General features: G+C 39.2%; 1 protein-coding gene across 5 annotated transcripts in view; it reads left to right on the top strand.

Moving 5' to 3' along the window:
- Window positions 1–23,079, top strand: part of ATP8A1 (ATPase phospholipid transporting 8A1) — a 77,714-nt gene that overhangs the window by 22,725 nt on the left and 31,910 nt on the right. For 2 of the 5 annotated variants that reach the window (XM_079989652.1, XM_079989653.1), the window contains exons 6-15: window positions 5,659–5,728; window positions 8,019–8,146; window positions 9,823–9,934; window positions 11,285–11,450; window positions 12,097–12,224; window positions 15,192–15,269; window positions 17,146–17,234; window positions 19,606–19,650; window positions 20,933–21,005; window positions 22,121–22,226. In XM_079989652.1, the coding sequence (XP_079845778.1) occupies window positions 5,659–5,728; window positions 8,019–8,146; window positions 9,823–9,934; window positions 11,285–11,450; window positions 12,097–12,224; window positions 15,192–15,269; window positions 17,146–17,234; window positions 19,606–19,650; window positions 20,933–21,005; window positions 22,121–22,226 (995 nt within the window). Of the gene's footprint in view, window positions 1–1,025; window positions 1,096–3,601; window positions 3,676–5,658; window positions 5,729–8,018; window positions 8,147–9,822; window positions 9,935–11,284; window positions 11,451–12,096; window positions 12,225–15,191; window positions 15,270–17,145; window positions 17,235–19,605; window positions 19,651–20,932; window positions 21,006–22,120; window positions 22,227–23,079 lie in introns of all 5 variants that reach the window. The other 3 variants (XM_079989650.1, XM_079989649.1, XM_079989651.1) reach the window with 3 other exon arrangements.

Below are 23,079 nucleotides of genomic sequence, written 5' to 3'. Positions count from 1 at the left end.
CCCAGTGCCTCTTTAAAAAGATAACTTGTGCCTTTCATAGTGCTGTGAGTTGGACCCATTCCCTGTGTTGGAACAGCAGTAGTAATCAACACTGTGAGCATTCAAAGAAACCCTACTGCAATGTTGCTCTGCCGCCAAAGGTCTTTGAGGGAGGTAATGGTTCCAACGGTTCCTTGTCTCATTCCAAAGTTGGTCAAAGTGGCCTCCTCCCCTTAGTGTCAATGCAACTTTGTGCTAATGAAACACCACAATAATGAATTTATTGCCTCACTTGCTTAACTATTCTGGTACAAGCCAATTCTGTTGTCCATTAAATGAGTCATGTAACCTGACTGCAAGATATATTTAGGGAAGACTAAGAAATGGAATGCTGGAATAAAATTAAAAAGGGTTACGTATTTTTTAATTTCACTAAATATGATTTAATCAAGTTTACATAATCACAAGAGTGATTGATCTCTCCTTCAGAAGTTTCAGCTGGGCTTTCTCCATTATATGCTTTGACTGAAGCCAGGAAAGATCATTCTAACCATTATCATAATTATCCTGCTGGGACTCCAATACAGTAATTTTGCTTGGAAGAGCCCATAGCTCAGTGATTGTAGATCACATGGTTTGCATGCAGAAGGTCTTAGATTCAATCCTATCATTAAAATGATCCGAAGTATTACTGCTGGGAAATAATATCTGTTTGAGGCTTTGTAGAACAAATGCTAGTTGAAGTAGACAATACTAGTCTAAACAGACCAAAGGTGTAATCATTTTGCTCCTCCCTGGTCTTTATTTTACTCCTGTGTCATGCAGAGGAAAACCAATCTGTTAAGTATAGAAAGAATATAGACAGATGAGATTTCACTTCCAATTTATTGCAGTGGAACTCTGGTATTTTTGGAACACCTTTGCAAGTTCCAGTTTAAGTAGTTTACCAGTTTTATTAGGCAACACATATTTAAATATAGTAAAAAGATTAAGAGCTGCTTGTTAGTCTCAGATTATTAACCAAATCCTAGTTTTCTTTCAGGTAGATGTTGGAGATATAGTTTTAATTAAAGGCACAGAATATATACCTGCTGATACTGTACTACTCTCATCAAGGTAGAGAATACCCATCAACGCTTCTGGTGTAGAGGCTGGTTTCTCTACCCTTGCATTGACTTTATAAATGCTTCAAGGAAATAAAGAATAAACAGAAGCACCTTTTACCTCTATTCCCAGTTTGGCTCAAAGTACTGAAATACTGCATTACTGAAATTATTGATTTACAAGCTAAACAAAATTAACTTACTATGACTGGATAAAGGCCTTTATAGGACAGAGGCTTCCAATCTGTCTGATGCTATTTACACAAAAAGTATTTTAATACATAAAGTTATTTAGAAGACTAGAAAGCATGCCATTGGGGGTATTCTGAGGCGACTGTTTTCACACATGAAAAAACATCCAGTTTCTTCATAACATCAGCATGCCAAATATTACATTTAATATTTGAAAGATTTAATCATGGAGGTTGTTTATCTTTATTTCCTTGCACAACTTTATTTACTAGTCCAGACCAAATATTTAGAGGATGCACTTTTTTCAAAATCTATTAGACCATATCATTATATGAACTTTTAATAACCTTAAAAGAAGATTTTTGAAGATGTTAAGTGAACAATTTGTCATAATGTTTACTTGGTTTTTTGTTGTTGCTTTTGTTAAAATGAAGCATCTATTATTTATACTTTGCAGTATGAATTGGCTTGTAAGGCCAATATATATATATTACCATATTTGCTCGGCTTACTGTCTTAATGGGCGTTCTCTTTTCAATACAAGTCTCAGGGTTTGGGGGCTGCAGTTCTAAGGTGCGGGGCAAAGGAATCAAAGGCCTTATCCAGAGCCCTGCTGTGTTCTCACTGGCAGGACAGAAGTGAGAACGTCCATTTGCTGGATTTTTTCCTCTCCCAGTAATTCTAGAATGAGGGAAAGTGAAGAGAAAAGTCTAGACTCAGACAGCCACCCTTACTTTGTAACTCCCTGGCTACTGGCATCAGGCAGGCAGCTTCACTGTAAAAGGTAAAGATAAAGGGACCCCTGACCATTAGGTCCAGTCATGGCCGACTCTGAGGTTGCGGCGCTGATCTCGCTTTATTGGCCGAGGGAGCCGGCGTACAGCTTCCGGGTCATGTGGCCAGCATGACTAAGCTGCTTGTGGCGAATCAGAGCAGCACACAGAAACGCCGTTTACCTTCCTGCCGAAGCGGTATCTATTTATCTACTTACACTTTGACGTGCTTTCGAACTGTTAGGTTGGCAGGAGCAGGGACAGAGCAACGGGAGCTCAACCTGTCCAGGGGATTCAAACCGCCAACCTTCTGATCGGCAAGTCCTAGGCTCTGTGGTTTAACCCACAGCGCCACCCACGACCCTTAGCTTCACTGTATTATATGCTAAAAACACTTTTGTTTAGCCAAGCCTATCCAGACATATAGAAGCTGTCATGTGTTTTAATCTGGTTTCAGTTTATTGTTGTTTTTAATTATTATTTTTTAATCAATTCTGGTGCCGGACTGTGCCTACCAGACAACCCATTTTGGATTTACTATCCTTTAGTAAGTGGACAGTCATTGTTCTACCATTGTTCCATTTGATGCTGGTGTTAGGAGATAACTTTTATTGATTGGCCTTGCCAACTAGCCCAATAAATAGAGAAGAGGTTCTTCTGGTACACATCCCACATCTCATGCAATAGAAGAATTGCTTTATATTTTGTTTTGTTCCTTTACCCTTCCATTCACAGTCCAGCAGAATGGATATTTTTAAAGAAAAAAGCTGGAGAGGAAATAACTACTTCAGGGACCATTCTAAACTGGAAGCATGTTTGCTTTAATTGAACATGAATCCTGCTCAGTTTTAAAAAGCCGATGTCCAGAATTTTGACAACATTTATTATTATTATTATTATTATTATTATTATTATTATTATTATTATTCTCCTCATGTCCTATTCCATTGCTAAAATAAGGTGTTAATTTCAAAATAAAATCAATTCTTAGGAGACATCAAGCGGGAGTTGTTATTTTTACATTTAGTGTTCATTTTAATTTCTTGAGAAAATATGGGAATATTTTTCTGGGAACCTTGGAGAAACATGGATTGCAGTAGTAATGGTTCTGTGCTGTTAATGGATCCACTGTACTGGAATTCTTTATCTAGGAAGGAATCCTCCATAAGTGACTCCAGAAGCATCCATAGCCTTTCCCCATAACTCAATATAATTCTAATTGCTACAATATCATGACTTTGCAACTGCATATCTTAAATAACCAGATGCTTACATTTTAACTATTCTAAGGGTTGTTGTTTTTCCCTTAAGAGTTTGTACCTAAATATATGTATTTATTAAATAATATTTTAATTCTGATATGTCTATATCATTACCATATTTTCCTGGATCCGATTAAAATAGATTTTGAAAAAAAGCCATCAAGCATTTATTAACATGCTATGTATAGTAATTTCCAACTTTTTGTCTCTTTTTGTCTTTTGTCCGTTTGATTTCCTGCCCTTTACTTGTTGTGTTATAATCATTTTAAAAATTTTAAATTGGGATATGTAGGTTGCAGTAGGGGAAATAGTGAAAGTCACCAATGGGGAACACCTCCCAGCTGATCTCATCAGTCTGTCTTCAAGGTTAGAATGAACCAGTTTCAGAACAAATGTGTATGTGGGTCCTCTTAGGCCAAAGCAGTGTTTCTGCCATCAACCATTTACATATTAATTGTGTACAGAAATTGAATTCTAGAAATAATGCAGCATTCGTATAAAATAGGAGAGCAAGAGAGGTTTACCTGGGCTTAAGTAATAGGACTATTTCACCTTGAGTTCTTAAAGGCAATATATTAAGACTGCAATCCTTTCCATGTTTACTGTGGTATATACCCCATTTAAATAAATGGGACATACTTCTGAGTTAACATGCATAGGATTGTAGTAACAAACACAAATGCAAGCATATTTGAACATCCAGAATTTGCTTTTCTTGCCTTCCTGTTACGTATGTAATTACACCATACTTAATAATGCTATATCATAAAAGTAACTGTTTCTTTGAAATGGTTCAATGTGCAGCTGCCTGTATTGAAATTAGTTAAATCTTTACATCATTAAATACATTCTATTTAAAGTTTTAACTAATGTCCATATTTATATTCTAAAGAACCTGATTTCGGTAACTTGATATAACACTCAAAAATTAGCAATTATACTTGAGCTTTTGTAGTGGACCCTCAATACAAACGTATATGTTGCACATTTTGTACTGCATGCAGTTAGCAAATAGTCATATTTTTCTTTGTAGAAATATTGCACGATACTTGGCATACTTCAGATTTTGAAAGTCTTTGTGCTGTGATTGCATCTTATTTTGATTTCACTAATCAAAATCCAATCTGATGTCTCTAGTGGAGCATGTGTCCTTTCTTTTTAATGTTTGTGCTGCCTTGTTTTTTTTCAAAGTCCATACAAAATATGCAGCCCCATGTTAACTCAGAAGTAAGCCCACTGACATCCATGGGACTTACTCTGTGAATGTGATTACAGCCTTACTTTGTATTATAAAAACACATGAAGTACGGCAGAATGTAAATATGTATCAACTAATTAGTATAGTGAAATAGTCTAAATTCTAATCAGTATTCAGTCATTTGCACTTAAAGAAAAGAAGGCCAGAAGATAGCTCAATATCAAACTGAGAAATGTGGTGTGGAAACATTTTGTAATTCAACTAAAGGTTGGCACCAATCACACTGCTAAAGAGGATATTCCACAAAAGACCCTCTTCGGTGTCACCATATAATTCACTTCCTTTAATGATGAGGCATAGAGAAGAGCCCCATTGGAGCAGCTTAAGATATGGCCAGGCTAGTATAGGTTCATTCAAGTTCATTCAATTGGTCCCCAAGCCGTTTGAAGTTTAAGTCTTTCAAAATCAGATTAATAAGAATATTTCTTTATTAACTGGTTGATTTTAAAAGACTTCTAAACCGCTTAATATTTAGGAATTACAAAGTGGTGTGCTATATAGTAAATTTATACAATAATAGTAAACATAATAGTAAATTGGAAACAAAATAAAATACAATTTCCACAGTTACCAGCAATACACACCCAATAGTCAGGAAATGCTTTGGGGAACTGAAAGGTCTTCAGCATACATTGAAAGCATAGAATAGGCAGTGCATCTGGAATAACGGTTCTGCTTCTGTTAGTTCTTTTCCATATGTGCTTCATGTTGCATAAATTCAAAGTGCAAAAGTTTGGCTATCTCTGCAGAGTGCTTTATTGTTTTGTGGTATGTGATTTTGCAAATTGTAGTATTAGCATGGTGTCAAATATGTTTATTTGGCTAGCATTCTTTGCTTAATATTTTTCTGAGAATCTCTTAAGATCTGGAATATTTTCTCTACTTAAAGTATAAGGCAGTATGATCAACTGATCAACTTTGTGTGGCTTACTATATGGATTAGTATCAAAGGTCATACTTTGATAATCATGTTCTACAAATGTGAATGGCTGATTATAAACATAATTTATTTTTGAAAATAACATACAAAAGAATGGATATAACTTTTAAAGTGATCAACTCACAAAAATGAATCTTTTCCCCCCTCTAAGTGAACCACAAGCTATGTGCTACATTGAAACATCAAATTTAGATGGTGAAACCAATCTAAAAATACGACAGGTAAGTTGCTGCCTATCAATTAAAAATGCTTATGTTGCCATAAAGTGTTGCTTCTGTTGTCACTAATGGATAGTGAATGGGAGATAAGATATATGAACGAACTGCCATTCAGGACCAGAGGTGTGCATACAATTCTTCTGGACTGCATAATGCCAAATGATTGGTATCAAGTGTTCTTGTTGTCTCCGTTTGAGCAAAATAGGGGGGCAGATTTCAGTGGCACCCTCCAATTATCTACGCCACAAAAACTAGTACTGGGAAAATTGTATTGTGGAACAGCACATGTACCCCCAGCTATAAGACACTTATAGTTTATCCACCAGTTGTTGACAGTGTGGTAAAGGGTTTGTTACTTTCAATCCCATATTTTAAACCATACCACTCCTTTGCAAATTGGGTTGTAACTTGTTCATATTTTAGTAATGAAAGGTTAACACATAAATGTGTGTTAAGCAGAAGTTGGGTTTCAATATAAAGTTTGCATCTTTGGAAGCTTTGGAGTGTGAGCTCTTGCCAGCTGCCCTGGTGCTTTTGCAGGTGAGCAGCACACCTGCACACAGAAGTCTTTTACGGCAATATTTGTGTCACTCCCTGTTAGTAATCAGTGTGAGAAGGAGTAACAGTCACACAAACCAGCAATTGTAACTCCAAGGCACACACGCATACACACATACAGTGGTACCTTGGGTTAAGTACTTAATTCGTTCTGGAGGTCCATACTTAACCTGAAACTGTTCTTAACCTGAAGCACCACTTTAGCTAATGGGGCCTCCTGCTGTTGCCATGCTGCCGGAGCACGATTTCTGTTCTCATCCTGAAACAAAGTTCTTAACCTGGAGCATTATTTCTGGGTTAGCGGAGTCTGTAACCTGAAGCATATGTAACCTGAAGCGCATGTAACCTGAAGTGCCACTGTACTCTGAGAAATAAGTAACTTGTTACATCTCCAGATTGAGGGTTAGCATTTCTGGGGAACCTGATGCTTATGACATGTTTTTCAAAAAGCATGAAGAAAGGTTGCCAGAAAGCTACCATAGTTACTGTCACTGTTTAACTCCCAGAGCAGCAGTTGGAAATCAGGACCAGCTTCCCCACCAGAGCATAGTGGGGGGGAAGAGTCACAGGTATCGGGAGTAGCGTCTCCTCCAGCAGGGAGAGGAGAGGAGTCAGGGCTGACCACGCCTCCATCGGAGAGTCAGACAACGGAGGGGAGGTCAGATCCGGCCAGTATCCCGGAAGAGGGAAGCAGTGACAGAAGTAGTGTAACGGTCAGGAGGAAGGTCACTGGGTTGGCGCGAGAGGCAAGTTCAAATGTACAGGAGCGTGGGACAGCAGAGAATGAGGATTGGGAACCGGGTCCTAAAGCCCGCCGGAGGCAGGGGGAGGAGCTAAGCGACTCAGCGTCTGAGGAGTCCAGAAAGGGGAATGCCCCAGCGGGCAGGAGGACCCAGAGGAGAAGAGAGCAGCGGAAAAGGTGGAGCAGGGCTAGGATCTTAAACTGGTGTCAGAGAGGAGGAGATTCAGACGGGACTTCGCCGATCTAGGGTTTAAGACGTAGGGCTGCACGCTGCGGCTTTGAAATGGAAATTGAACTTCAATAAAGACTTTTGTACATTACGACAGCCTAGCGTTGGTCCTCTGTGAGCTGGGACCTAGAGGCAGCTCTGACAATTAATACGTTGTATTAATAGAATTTAATGCTGTGTGCTCTCTAAAGAACTCGCTGTTAAACCAAAAACAGTTTCATTTGAGCCAAATTACTGAAAACTGTAAGAAATATTCAAGGTAACAATGTTCAGATTATTTGGGCACAATTTAGCCACAAATTTCATAGCTGGCAACTTAAATTTTAATATTTCAAGAGGACTTCATCAGTAAAAATAAGATTGGAAACCATCTGTTCTGTCAAATGCTGGATTAATGCTATAGGAATGAACTCTGTGCATCCACGGTAACTTCCTTTTTTGTTTGCAGCAAAGCATAGGTTCTTGTTATATCAAAGATTGTAAGATATCAAAGCTATCTGGTTTTCAAACAGTATTTTGAAGCTGATTTGTAATCCTGGTTTGGAGAAACAAAGACAAGCCATTGTTTTTCTTGGTTAGCTATAACAGCAAATATAGCTCTTCATGCATTCTCTAGTCATGCTGCTAAAACAAGTGAATAGGACAGTACAGTTGTTCTGTGTTGATATAGGACATTGCCCCAGACTAAGAAAGCAAATATTGCTGTGTTCATTGTTTCCTGTATTGATTTGGTTATAGTGTTCCATAAAAATTTGTTGATTCAGGGTTTGCCATTGACATCGGATATCAAGGACATTGACAGCTTGATGAGACTTTCAGGAAGAATTGAATGTGAAAGTCCTAACAGACATCTTTATGACTTTGTGGGAAATATAAGATTAGATGAGCATGGGTATGTAACCATCTAAGTAACCATCTAAGTATCTTCTCATCATGCCATTAAAAACCTGTAGAAAATATAAATGATATAAGTATAAATGTATAAATGATATGAGAATATAAATGATATAAGAATATACCGGTAAATGATATACCACCCCCATCATTCAGCCCGGACACTGAGATCCAGCGCTGAGGGCCTTCTGGCGGTTCCCTAATTGCGAGAAGTGAGGTTACAGGGAACCAGGCAGAGGGCCTTCTCGGTAGTGGCGCCCACCCTGTGGAATGCCCTCTCATCAGATGTCAAAGAAATAAGCAGCTATCCTATTTTTAAAAGACATCTGAAGGCAGCCCTGTTTAGGGAAGTTTCTAAATTTAAGGTAATGCTGCATTGTTTTTAACACTCGATTGGGAGCCGCCCAGAGTGGCTGGGGAATAATTATTATTATTATTATTATTAGTGATTTTTTTTACAGATAATAAGCAAACATCAAGTGTTGAGTTATATATACTTTATGAATACATAGAAGAGGTATGAGTCTTCACAAGGCTTAGTGCTTTCTTGGAGAACAAGCTGCTTACCATATGCAGCTGAATTGCAAACCCTTTGAAGTAAATTAAATATTCTGGTTCCCCTTTATAAACTTTAGCCAAAGGATCTCTCTTAAATCATTTAAGCTCTACCTTCAGGGCTAGGAAAGCAGGGCTAAAAACATTACTTCTTGCTGGCTATATGCTACCCACCAGCCTTGCAGATACTTGAGACAGAGAGGGATGTTTTCTGCAGAACTCAAACTTTAAAAAAAAAAAAATGATTCTAGGAGAGGCTGAGACACATTCTGAGAAACTATGCTAGGCAGATTCCATTTCTAGCTTCTTTTCCTTGTCTCACCTGTGAAGAGCATCTTCTTTTACCTTATTAGCTCTTTTCTATTTCACAGCATTTATATGCTGCTTGATCATAATAAAACCTCTAAACCATTTAGAAAAACTAGGATATGAAAGTTGCCGTGAGAGAGAATGTTGGATAAAATGGTCCAAGCTAGTACCCTTAGAGTACTCAATGCCTTTCCTTGTGATCTTTTTCTTGGCTAGCAGGCTGCCTTATGTTGATTAGAGTTATTTACTTAGCATCTTCCAGCAGTGCAGCAGATCTCTGCTTGGAGAGGTTTGCATTGTGTAGGTTTTTTGGAGAACGTGAAGATGGTTTTACCTTGCAGTGGAAGTTAGACTGCAACTTTGTGCTCCTAAGAGTTTAGTGTGGTTATGAAGCTGCTTGTGCCGTGTGTGTGTGTGTGTGTGAGAGAGAGAGAGAGAGATCCGCATAATGTTCTCTTCATCCAACTAGCAGCCCACACTTCCCCACCCCATTAAATATAGATTGTTCAAATCAAGATGATCCAATAATAGAAGTAAACCCAGTATAAAATTGCATGTTACTTAGATGTGGATTCCTTGAAGTGCATTGTCTTTTTCTTTTTACACTTTTCATCTGAGCATTCTCCAGCGTAGAATCCTTTTTCAAACCTATGGAGAGGGAACATATCATTTGTTTCTACCTCCTTATTTTTCCATTACTATATTGTGATGTCTCAAGTTGATAATGTCAGAAATTGAAATAAAATAGACTTTAGTTGGTATTTCCCCAAGTGGGTATTTTACTTAAAATGTTTATTTTATTATTTTTAGCACTGTTCCACTGGGTCCTGATCAAATTCTTCTGCGTGGAGCTCAGCTAAGAAATACACAATGGGTTCATGGTATAGTTGTCTATACCGGGCACGATACCAAACTCATGCAGGTTTGTCTTATAATTATGAATAATATTTATTTTTTTGTTTGGATGTTCTAATTCATGGGTACTACTACCTGTACCAATTTCAAACTGTACATTTATGAGAAATCTGGACACAAGTAGCAAGGACCATGGTCCTGTAGCATAGGGTTATACCTAAAATGTACCGTATTTTTCACCCTATAGGACGCACTTTTTCCCCTCCAAAAATGAAGGGGAAATGTGTGCGCATCCTATGGGGCGAATGCAGGCTTTCGCTGAAGCCTGGAGAACGAGAGGGGTCGGTGCGCACTGACCCCTCTTGCTCTCCAGGCTTCAGGAAGCTATCCGCAAGCCTTGGGAGCCCGCGGGAGCAGACTGCAGCCCGAAACCCGGGAAGCGCAGCGGAGCGCACCCCAGGCTTCGGGCAGCTCTCTGCAAGACTTGGGAGCCCGGCGCGACTTCCCGCCGGGCTCCCAAGGCTTGCAGACAGCAGCCTGCAGCCCGAAACCCAGCGCGCCCCGGGCTTCGGGCAGATATCCGCAAGCCTGGGGAGCCCAGCAGGAGTTCCCGCCGGGCTCCCAAGGCTTGTGGATAGCAGCCTGTCCTGGGGTCGGGGGAAGCTTGGGCTTTCCCTGCCCCAGCCCTGTGCCTGGGGGGGGGTGGGAAATAATTTTTTTCTTTATTTCCCCCCCCCAAAAAAAAAAAAACACCCTAGGTGCGCTCTATGGGCCGGTGCACCCTATAGGGCGAAAAATACGGTAATTACTGCCTACAGTGCAGCGCTGTTGAAGCTCAATAGACTAAAGATCAATGCATCACAAATCACAGGAGTTGTATATGTAGAAGTGTGGGACATGTTGTAGACTTTATAGTGTTTGTCACCAATCCTATTCAGCAAATACACCGTATTTTTCTGTGTATAAGACTAGGTTTTTTCCTTTTAAAAAATGTCCAAAATTTGGGTGCGTCTTATACGCGGATAGATCTCCCCCCATTTTCTTAAATTGGAGTCCCCCAAAATAGGGGGCGTCTTATACATGGGGGCGTCTCATAGACGGAAAAATACGGTAATTGCATGAATTAAAACATGTGAAAGGAGTTCTTGATTTGCTAGTTATAAATTAATGGTTAAATGTACTTCATATGTGTGTCATAGCAAAAAAATCTGCTTTTCTGTTCTTGTATGCCTTCATTAGAAAGTACTGTATAGGGCCTAGGCAAAATGTTGTTTCATGGTGTGTTTAAAAACTGGTAATCACACTTATGGGATGGACAATACATACGATTGTCTTTGATTTCCAATACAATCTAGTGGGGGGAAATCACATGCATATGTCTTCTCTTATTTATGAACTCTTTTTATTCCATCCACAGAACTCAACAAGCCCTCCTCTTAAACTATCCAATGTTGAAAGAATTACAAATATTCAAATTCTGTTTCTGTTCTGCATTCTCATTGCAATGTCTTTGGTTTGTTCCATTGGTTCAGCTATATGGAATAAAAAACATGAGGAGCGGGATTGGTATATCAATTTAAACTGTAAGTACAGTGATAGTTAAATTAGCTTGTGTTCATAAAATAAGATAAACTTGTTATATCGTTAAGGTACAGTTTTGTTCATATAGAATAAGGGTTTTTACATCAAAATGTGTATATAAAATATACTTGCACTCACTGCTAGAAATTAACAAGAGAAAAGTTTTGTTCAGGACCAAATTATGATACGGGAAATATCTGATTACATTTTATGTATCTGTTTTCTTTGGGGTTAAAAAGCAGCAGGCATGGAGGAGAAGCTTTATTCCTTTACACTCATGCCATGGTCCTTGTGAAAGGTGTGTCCCCAAGCTATTTGCTGTTGGAGGGAAGACTCAGAAAATACTTCCAGGTGCAACCTTGTTTGTCACACTAACCTTAGGGAATATTGCTGGGCAGCCATGTGGGTGTCTGAGGCAATTTGTCTCTTCCCCTTTACCCCTGAGCTGATTTCCTCCCAGAGAATATAACAGGCATGATTTTGTTGGGACTATAGATACCACAGGTTGAACTTGGTTTATCGTTTTTTTCTTTTCAAACCTTAAACTTTCAAAATGCCACCTGAGAAATGAACTTTTGGCATTACTGCTGTTAATTTCCTAAACTATAAACATATTCTTATTATCTTTCTTTCTTTCTTTTTAAACAGATGGTGGCGCTAATAATTTTGGACTGAATTTCCTGACCTTTATCATTCTTTTCAACAATCTCATTCCAATTAGCCTGTTAGTTACACTAGAAGTGGTTAAATTTATTCAAGCATATTTCATAAACTGGGTAAATACAAGCAATTTTTGTGCTATTTGCAGAGCTTTGATAAGTGCTTTCAATAATAAATGTTATATATGTCTTCCCTTTGCTATGAAAGGGAGGCTTTATTAAAGTAATGCAAACGTAATTACAAGATTAAATGTTTTTTATGAAATTTAAAGTTTGCAACATCATGCACCTTTTCATATATAATTTCATAGGCTTTAAATTCTATGGACTGTTGAAATCCCTTTCAACCCAGCATTGTGAATCAGTTTTCTGAGTTTGCAGCCTAAAGCAGTGTTTCCCAACCTTGTGCCTCCAGCTGTTTTTGAACTACAACTCCCATCATCCCTGACTAGCAAGACCAGTGGCAAGGGATGATGGGAATTGTAGTCCAAAAACAGCTGGAGGCACAAGGTTGGGAAACACTGGCCTAAAGGAACTTGCATAGTCCTAGTTCCACCTGATACACCATACTAATATGGAATCTGAGGCCAGATTGTGCATTTCGTGCACAGGAAGCACATGCTGCCCCAGGGTCCACCTGTGAGATTTTATTTTGCCCATAGAAACTTCAGAAACAAGTGCAATAGTAATGGCATTCAGATAACTCCTCCACACATATACTGAACGTGTGGAAGGAAAACGGTGCCCTCCCCCTGCCCTCAACTTGTCCCTGGTCCCAACATTTGTTCATTGAGTGGTATCTTGGTAAGAGCTATATGCCAGCACTCAACTAAACCCACAAAGTTTGGTGGCCTACCTGGGAACATGATGGTGTCAGGGGCAGATGACGTCAGGGGCGGGGCCAGCAGGGGCAGTTCCACTTCCTCCTTCGTTTGCTATATGCAGTGTGGGAGATGCACAGCCCTTACATGCTGAGCACAGCTGATAAGTGAATAACACTATGCAATATACTGCATCTACAATAAGATTTAGATCCAAATAAACATGCAGCTATTTTCACATGCCCAATGGTGTTTGAATTTGCCTTTCTAAACAGAATGGAGTTTCAAAGCAGTTTTTAATTGAGCAAGACAGTATGTCACTTGAAGGGGGGAAATTAACAAGGGATCCAGAGAGCTAACTTTGACACTCAGGACTCTTTTCTTGCATCTTGAAACCGTTGGTTCGAGTCCTACCCTCCAGGGCAGGAGAAAACAAGCATGCTCCCTCCTTCATGTGACAGCCCTTAAGATATTTGAAGGTGGTTATCATATCACCTCTCATTCTCCTCTTTTCTGGGCTAAACATACCCAGCTCCATGTTAAGCTTGTGGTCCACCAAGACCCATAGATCCTTTTCACATGTATTACTGGCAAATCAGGGGGCCCCCACCCTATATTTGTGCATCTGGTTCTTCCTGCCTAAGTGCAGAACCTTACATTTGTGCCTATTGAATTCATTTTGTTAGCTTGCACCCAGTTCTCCAATCCGTTAAGTCATTTTGAATTCTGATTCTGTCTTCTGTGGCATTAACTACAGTGGTGCCTCGCAAGACGAAATTAATCCGTTCCGTGAGGCTCTTCGTATAGCGGTTTTTTCGTCTTGCGAAGCAGGCCCATTGACAGCTTAGCGGATTAGCGCTATTAGCGGTTTAGCGGCTTTTAGCGATCAGCTGTTAAGCAGCTTATCAGCGGATCAGCTGATAAGCGGCTTAGCGGCTTAGGAAAAGGGGGGGAAAGGGGAAAAAACCCGCAGGAACTCGCAAGACATTTTCGTCTTGCGAAGCAAGCCCATAGGGAAATTTGTTTTGCGAAGCGCCTCCAAAACGGAAAACCCTTTCGTCTAGCGGGTTTTCCGTCTTGCGGGGCACCACTGTACTCCTCCCAGTTCAGTGTCATCTGCAAATTTGATGAGCATGCCCTCAATTCCTTCATCCAAGTCATTTATAAAGACATTAAACAACAACGGGCCCAGGACAAAACCCTGCGGCACCCGACTTGTCACTTTTTTCCAGGATTACGAGGAACCATTGATGAGTACTCTTTGGGTTGGTCAGTCAACCAGCTACAAATCCACCTAACAGTTATCTCATTCAATCCACATTTTACCAGTTTCCTCGCAAGAATATCATGGGGGACTTTGTCAAAAGCCTTACTGAACAATATACACTATGTCCACAGCATTTTTCTGATCCACCAAGTTTGTAATTCCATCAAAAAAAGAAATCAGATTGGTCTGGCATGACTTATTTTTGAGAAACCCATGCTGGTTCTTAGTAATCAAAGCATACTTTTCTAAATGCTTACAGACCAACTGTTGAATTATATGTTCTAGGATCTTCCCTGGTTTCGACGTCAAGCTCACTAGTCGGTAGTTACCTGGGTCTTCCTTTTCCCCCTTTTTGAAGATGGGGACATTTGCCCTCCTCCAGTCTGTCGGGACCTCACCTGTCCTCCAAGAATTCTTAAAGATAATAGAGAAAGGCTCTGAAATTACATCCTCAAGCTCCTTTAGTACCCTTGGATGCAGCTCATCAGGCCCTGGAGATTTGAATTCATTTAAAGTGTTCCCTTACTACCTCTTTTCCTATCTTGGGCTGCAGCTCCCTCCTTACATCATTCTGTTATCAGGGTGGACATCGCTTTCCTTTTGGGTGACGACAGAGACAAAGTAGGTGTTGAGTAGTTCCGCCTTTTCTTGGTCACCCAATAGCATTTCTCCATGTTCCCCATGCAGAGGACCTACCACTTGCTTGTTCTTTCTCTTACTTCGGACATAGCTGAAGAAACTTTCATTATTATTATTAACCTCTCTTGCAAGCCTGAGCTCATTCTGAGCTTTAGCCAGCCTGACTTTCCCCCTGCAACTGTTGGCTACTCTATTTCTTATGCATGTCCAGTAGATTTTTTTTGCATACATACGGAATTCTGGATAACTGTATCTACATGAAATACGTCACACTGACAACAAGAAACATTATTTTCATGTAACAACATGAAATGGTGGGTTATCAGTTTTTTAAATGTTGCCTTTTCCTTTTGATAGGATATTGACATGCACTATGAACCTACAGACACTTCTGCCATGGCTCGCACATCCAATCTCAATGAAGAACTTGGGCAGGTATGTTGTCCCTCCTAACACTTAATGGTTTTGAAATTCATGGAAATTGGTTATTAAAAGTTTCCATGAAAAATTAATAGGTTCCTAGATTTCAATATTTTTCCTTAGAATTTTTTTGCTATATTTTGCTTCGAAACACCCTGAAACATTCCTCTGGTTCCTTACATCGCCTATATTTATTATTAATAATAATGATTACCCACGTTTCACTCTTAAAGTCCCAGGGCAGGTTACAACCATTAAAACACAACGTTAAAAACAGTTTAAAACTACTTACAATTACAAACATAAGGTGGGTCCTAAAAATAAACATATCACATGGCAAAAACCAGGGTAAAGAACTGTGTCTCCCCACCACCACCCCAATGTTGGTAAAGCAGTACCAATATTTGCCCTAGTCCTAAAGATTAGAGACACTTCATCTGAAGGCGTGGCCCAAAAGAGACACTTCACCCCATCCCTGTCCTGATTAGACGTCTCCATGCCCTCCTAAGAGAATGGAGAACTCTCTTGATAGAGGGTAGGGCTTTTTCAACAGTTATGTCAATAGATATTTAGTGAAGTGCAAATTCCACACGAAAACCCAGCAATCTGTTGTGGCATGGCTGAGAAGGGGAGACGTCTTGTTTATCAGCTGCATGCAGGCCTTTCTTCACATCTCATGAAGAGACATCACCAATGAGCAAGACAAAAAATAAACATTCGGTCTCCCATTTTTTTGTGGGAAGGGCAGGCAAGAGCTACATACCGTATTTTTTGCACCATAACACTCACTTTTTTCCTCCTAGAAAGTAAGGGGAAATGTCTGTGCGTGTTATGGAGGGAATGCCTATGGATTTTCCTCCTCTAAAAACTATGTTTGTGTTATGGTCGGGTGCGTGTTATAGAGCGAAAAATACGGTAATCCCAAACAGTAAGAAGCCTCGCTCTCTGCTATAAAAGGGCTTAGAATTGCAGCAATCCAGTGGTATCCACTAGAGGGCATGAAAGAACAAGAAAAACAAAGCTCTTTTTAGCTGGGAAAAAAGGATTGGGAGCTACTTCACTCCTAGACTAGGATGCAGAGGACTCTATCCCAGGGATCAGCAAACTTTTTCAGCAGGCGGCCGGTCCACTGTCCCTCAGACCTTGTGGGGGAGCCAGACTATTTTTTTTTGGGGGGGGGGAATGAATTCCTATGCCCCACAAATAACCCAGAGATGCATTTTAACTAAAAGGACACATTCTACTCATGTAAAAACACCAGACAGGCCCCACAAGTAACCCAGAGATGCATTTTAAATAAAAGGACACATTCTACTCATGTAAAAACACACTGATTCCCGGACCGTCCGTGGGCCAGATTGAGAAGGTGATTGGGCTGGATCTGGCCCCCGGGCCTTAGTTTGCCTACCCATGCTCTATCCCTTCTGAATCTTCCTACATGCAGTTTAAATATGGTGATAAAAGCTCTGGAAAGACCTCCGTCTGAGCATGGGGGGGCGTGTCACTTGTTTAAAAACGTTAACTCTTGTCTTTATGGTAGAACAGAGCAGGATTAAAAGGAGAGTTATGTGTTTTCTATCACATATGATTGGAAATCCATTGGGTAGTCTGAGCTTGTAGGCTGCTGCAGAAAGTTACATCCATACTGAACAACTGGTAGCATTGGAGGTGAAACAGGAGTTCTGAGGGGACACAGTGATTAGAGGAACAAATGACAAACATTCCATCCAAACCAGCCAGTAATACTTCTTTTTGCTAAGGTTGTTTAGCATTTTCAACATTTATTATTTATACAGCATGTTAAAACATGAAGAGTTTTTAACAGTTGAGACATTAATAATAGGAATGTAGGCTTAATGAGAAGTCTTAATCAGCCTTATCATTTGTTTAGGTCAAATACATATTTTCTGACAAAACTGGCACCCTGACATGCAACGTAATGCAGTTTAAGAAGTGTACTATTGCAGGAATCGCTTATGGGTAAGTTTTTCCATAAATATAGTTGCATTTGTACTCTTTGCTGCTTTAGTGAAAATAGTTTTTATTATTTGGGGTTTCAATCAAGTCAGAATTTAAAACATCAATTCAAATTGGAATATATCTTTAGCAGTTAAAAGCAAAATGCAATTAAAAAGGCCAGAAACCTACTAATTACTATGATTTCAGCAATATTTTTCTGGTTCTTAAGCAATTTAATAATACCTTCACTTTATAGCACTTGAACAGACATCTGAATGTTTCATATATATATTATACCTATGCAGAAATTATAATTGAGACTTTGAGCAGTTGGGTTAAGACACCTCATAGTAACCATAAGACTAATAAGTATCTTTAGAAGTCCTAGTTCAGAAAAGTAAAATAAAAAGGGTCTTTTGATTTTAAAATATTTCCTATTTAACTGCTAAAATGAATTGTTGTTGCATAATTGAGGACTGTGTAGGTCCTTGATGCTTCTTGTGAAAGGACCTTTAGGCTTTTCAAGCAAAGTGGAATATTTTCAATTTAGGAAACCTGGCCATTGAGATCTGCAGTGAAATGTTGCAATGTTGAATGCTCTTATTTCGGGTTTAAGCCAGCCCGCAAGCGATGCTCTCTTCCAATATATTTTCTTCCATTTCTTCTCATCGGCCCCTTGTCTTCTATTTATTCTGCTCTCTCCCCTCATCCGTGTCTCCTGAACATGATCCTTCCTCATTGAACTATTTCAAGTGTTTGTGTCCCTCAGGAGTTTCTTTTCTTCCCTAAATATTTATTTGTTGTTGTTGTTTTCCAAACCATTTTGGTTACATAAGGATACAAAGTTGGAGAGTTAGATGGCATAGGACAAGCCACTCCATCTCCAATGACTGCTATAGCTGGAATACACAGATATTTCTGTCTTGATGAGTTGAGTACAGTGGTACCTTGGTTCTCAAATGTAATCCATTCCGGAAGTCTGTTTCAAAACCAAAGCATTCCAAAACCAAGGTGCACTTTCCCATAAAAAGTAATGCAAACCAGATTAATCCATTGCAGACTTTAGAAATAACCCCTAAAACAGCAATTTAACATCAGTTTTACTATCTTACGAGACCAAAATGAAAGCAATAAACAATATACTGTACTATAAAATAAGTAAAACAGTATTGTAGATAACAATTAAAATTAAAACTTTTACTTACCTGCACTGATGAAAGTCATTGTTTGGATGGGGGGCTTTTATCCATTTCCGCAGTCACGCAATCAATCTATCAATCAGTGGCTGCACTGGGTTCCATACAGTCACAAAAACAAATTAACTGAAAAAGCCTCAAAACAAAAAACGCAAAATAAATAGCAAAAACAAAAGCACCAAATATAAGCTCCAAAATATCACCTCCGAACACTTCAATCAGAAACAGAAGGCTTGAATTACAATGGGGGGATGCAAATTAGCAGTGCAAGAGGAAACACAGGGGGACGCAAAACAGAGCACATTCAGCTTCCGAAAAAAAGGTTGAAAACCGGAACACCTGCTTCCAGTTTTGCAGCCTTCAGGTTCCAAGTTGTTCGTGAACTAAGCTGTTGGAAAACCAAGGTACCACTGTATATAATTGCAATTGATTACTGAATAACTGAGTGAAATGAAAGACGCTATTGGAGCTAAGTTATTTCAATTAGCTGTATATTTTGGCTAAGCAAATGCTTTTAGGCCTGCAGGGGAAAGGGTGGACAGGTTGATTGAAAGAATCCTCTCATCCGCTACACTCCCTACAGCAGGGGTTGTTGGGAATCATTTCCAGTTGAAGGACCACTTTTTATTCTGGGCAGCCATCCAAGAACCACATGCCAGCAGTGGGCAGGTTCAGGGGCAACACTGAGTGGAATAGTCAATGTAAATTTATTTCTAGTGTCATGCATAGGCTGATTTCTACACATTCACACATTTCTGTCCTCCATGCCAGCAAGCAAGAGGCATTATCAGAGTTCCAGGATACATTTCAACCCAGAAAAGACATTCAGAATATGAAGTATGGCCAGTGAGGGGTACAGCCTGGGAAGAGTTCTGAGGGCCACATAGAGAAGCCTGGAGGGTCCTCATTTGGCCTGCAGGCCTACACATCCCCACCCTGCCCTACAGCATCAAGTCAGTATCTTCACACCTTAAGACATCATCCCTTACCTGGCATATTAACTCAAACTTTGTTCACTGAACTAATGAGCTCTCGGCAGACTTCCGCAGTGTGTTTCATATCACAATCCTTCTTTTTGTTTTCTGTGTTCATTTTATTTTCATTTCTTTTTCATTAAATTCTCCTTTATGTGCCACCTGAACTTGATGCCTTTCAGAGCTATTTCCTATTTCTTTACCTCCTTTCTTTTCACACAGCCATTCTCCTGAATCAGAGGATTATGGCTATGCTACAGACGAGTGGTAAGCACTAACCTTCTAGCGTCGGTTGTTTTTTCTTGGGCGAATGCAGACTGTCAGTATTTTGTGAGTAGGATTCAAGTGCAGAGCAGGAAAATGAAATCTGCATGTTTAAAACACTCTGTGGCCCTGGCACAATAAATCTTCTTTAAGAAAGAAACAGACTTTTTGTGGTTAGGAAAGTGACAGGGAAATGAAATGAAAAGTGTAGAATGAAGGAATGATTGATCATGAGATAGATAGATAGATAGATAGATAGATAGATAGATAGATAGACAGACAGACAGACAGACAGACACACACACCCCACAAGCACTGCAGGATGAATGCTCATTGTCATTTAACCTCTTAACAAAAAAAAAAAATCAGAATAAACGCTCAATAAAGACTGGATGTAATAACCTCCAATCCTAACCTCCACATAAGCTTTGTAGAAGCAAATCAATAAATGGGTTACCTGGAGGATGAATATGAATGTGTATCTTTATTATTAACTATAGAACAACTTTTTAAATTAAATAGTAATACTTTAATAATAATAATTTATTATTTATACCCCACCCATCAGGCTGGACTCCCCCAGCCACATAGAGAAATTGATAGTGTACATAAGTGGCACAGCTCCTGACTCTGAAGGAGAGTACCTCTAAATGCAATGTCAAAGTTTAAATACCACAGGTAGCCACAGGTATCTCCCTGTTGAGGATATAGGCATTGGAAGCTTTACTGGTCACGCAGGTATTGGTTACACAGTAAAATGTGTATTTTTCTCTAAACCTGTTAAATTTCTAAACACACAAATACCCTGAGCTTAGAGTTCCCTTGTTAGCAAAACATTCATAAATGCCAGAGTCCAACAAAGTGAAATTCTTGCCTGATAGAAAACCTGGTAATAGCAGAAGTTGCTTTGCAACTTGCACATGCAAGTCATGATTTGATGTTGTAGTCGTCAAGTTATTAATATGCATGGATAAACTAGCAAAGTTATAATTTGTTTATTATGTGTATTTGTATATCAAGATCCTATCTGGAACCCACATATGGGCATTTCTTTTGTTGAAGTTAGCTGAACTATGCAAACAATCACTCAAATGAAGAGTAATTAACATTTCAGGATTCCTTAATAAATACAGATTGCATTCCTGTATTAGTTAATACTATATTAGTTGATACTAACACAGTGTAATCAAGCCCTGTGTCTGCTCTATAGCGTGTGGTCCTAGGATGTGTATTAAGAGATAAATTAAATGTTTGTATGCTTTCATTTTTCTTTTATTTCTTTTAGGCAAGGCTCACAACCTGGAGATGAAAAAATGTTTAGCGATTCATCATTACTGGAAAACCTCCAAAACAAACATGTAAGATATAGAAATAAATACTACTGTTATATGAAGAAAAAACGGAAATTCATCAAAGCAAAAGGAGCCTATCACAAACAGGAAACTTAATCTGTATTCCAGTCATCTGCACATGTACTTTCAATAAAGCCACATCAATTTAAATAAGATTTACTTTCATAAGGGTCTAACTAAAAGTTCCAAGTAAATGTGTGTAAAACGCTGATGGCCACTTTTGTAAGAGGAGGATGTGGTTTGGAGCAGAGAACCAGTGATCAGAGGGGTAGCCTTTTCTACTACAACACCCTATTCCCTTCACGGCTTTAGGTGCCCATCTAACCATGCAATCTGGATGAGGCTCCCATGTCTGACTGTTATTTTCATGGAGGAAAGTTCTCATTCACTCCAGCAGGATATTCACCCCACCCACCCACACACACACACATGTAGCAGGTTCAGGGGCTCCATTACACTGGCTCTTTGTGAAAAAGTGCCTTGAACTTAAAGACAAAACATGTGACCAACACAAAACAGACCCTTCTGTTTCATTAACTTGATCCTTTCTCTCTTGCTGTCCACTTTTATTTAACTCCTTGCACATCCAGACATCTTCCCTTTAAATATTTAAATAGTATTTTAAAGTATCTCTTCTCTCAAGTTCTTAAACCCTGAACTTCCCTTATCTTTTTCCTTTCCTTTCATTTGTGTCCCTTTCCTATTCCTTGTCTTTCTTAGATTTAAGCCTGCTTAGGGGTTTATTATGTTAAATTCAATTTATGTTCACATTCAATCTGTTATAATTATTCCAGTAGGAATCCTTTAACTGGTGCATCTTGGGGGCACTAGTCCCCTGTATTAGCTTGCTTGACTCTCTGTTTTCCTTGAATAGCAGAAATATACCATATGCCCTGAGAATATACTGTTTAAGACAATACACTGTTTAAGACAAGTCTGTGTCCCACTAATACCTTCCCATGTCTCCTTGTAGTTGACTGAAAATAAAACAAGTCTTGAGTCTGATAAAAAAATAATATACTCTCCACAGCAACGGTTTGAACTATTCTTATATGCTTATAGCTTTAAATTTTGGAATGAGGCATAATTCATTTGTATTGTTTTATGTGTGTCTGTTTTAGCCAACTGCACCTATAATTTGTGAGTTTCTAACTATGATGGCAGTGTGTCATACAGCAGTTCCAGAAAGAGAGGATGATAAGATCATTTATCAAGCAGCTTCTCCAGGTAAGGTCATTGAAACCTGTGAAGAACGTTATACCCTTGTTGAGCAGATTGACTAAGTTGATCCCCCCAAAAAAAGTTTTTTTAAAAAGTGACATAAAGTTAGCATATTATTAATGAGCAGGTTACGCTCCTATATTAATCATAATGCATTTCTGTTGTAAACACGTAAGATCATAGTGGGGACTCGCCTGGTAAATCACTAGAATAAAGGATTTTCTTAGGTACTTAATACCAGTGTATTCCTTCTAGGAAAAGGTGCTGGTACTGCTTACCCTTGAATACCCCCAGAAAAGAAGCACTGCTAATTACAACTTGATTGTGTCAAGTTAGTACAACTGCAAGCAGAAGCATAGTGTAAGGGCACAAAAAATTAGTTTTTTGTGCTTCCCCGGCTGCAGGTGCTCCCCATCCTGCCCGCCTGCCTCACCTGAGCAGCCCGCCATACAGTAGCTGGGAGAGGATGGGCTCTTGCATCTCTCAGCCGTGCGGCTTCCAACAGAGACTACCAACAGCATTTCACCATATGTATGCTCTGTTCTTGTGGGGGGATGTGAACACAAGGTTAAAAGTATGGATCACTTCCTAAGTAGTGCTTCATGTGCAGGAAACACCCTTACTTGCTGGAACAGCCTTTGATTTAAAAGCCGTTGACTCACTTTCAGTTCAGAACTGAAATAAGCTAGTTTAGAGATGCCAGATAAGGAATTTCTTTCATATACAGAAGACAAAGGGGAAACTGAGTAACAGAGGTAGGAAGAAGCTGAAAGGCTTTACCAGGAACATTAATCACACGCATTAAAGAGTAAATACACCAGGAAACTTTAAATGTGTATTTTTTTCTTCCCAATATTTA

This window comes from Podarcis cretensis, assembly GCF_951804945.1.
Source record: "Podarcis cretensis genome assembly, chromosome: 9".
NCBI classification, from domain to species: Eukaryota; Metazoa; Chordata; class Lepidosauria; order Squamata; family Lacertidae; genus Podarcis; species Podarcis cretensis.
This window is presented reverse-complemented; position numbering and strand designations above follow the sequence as displayed.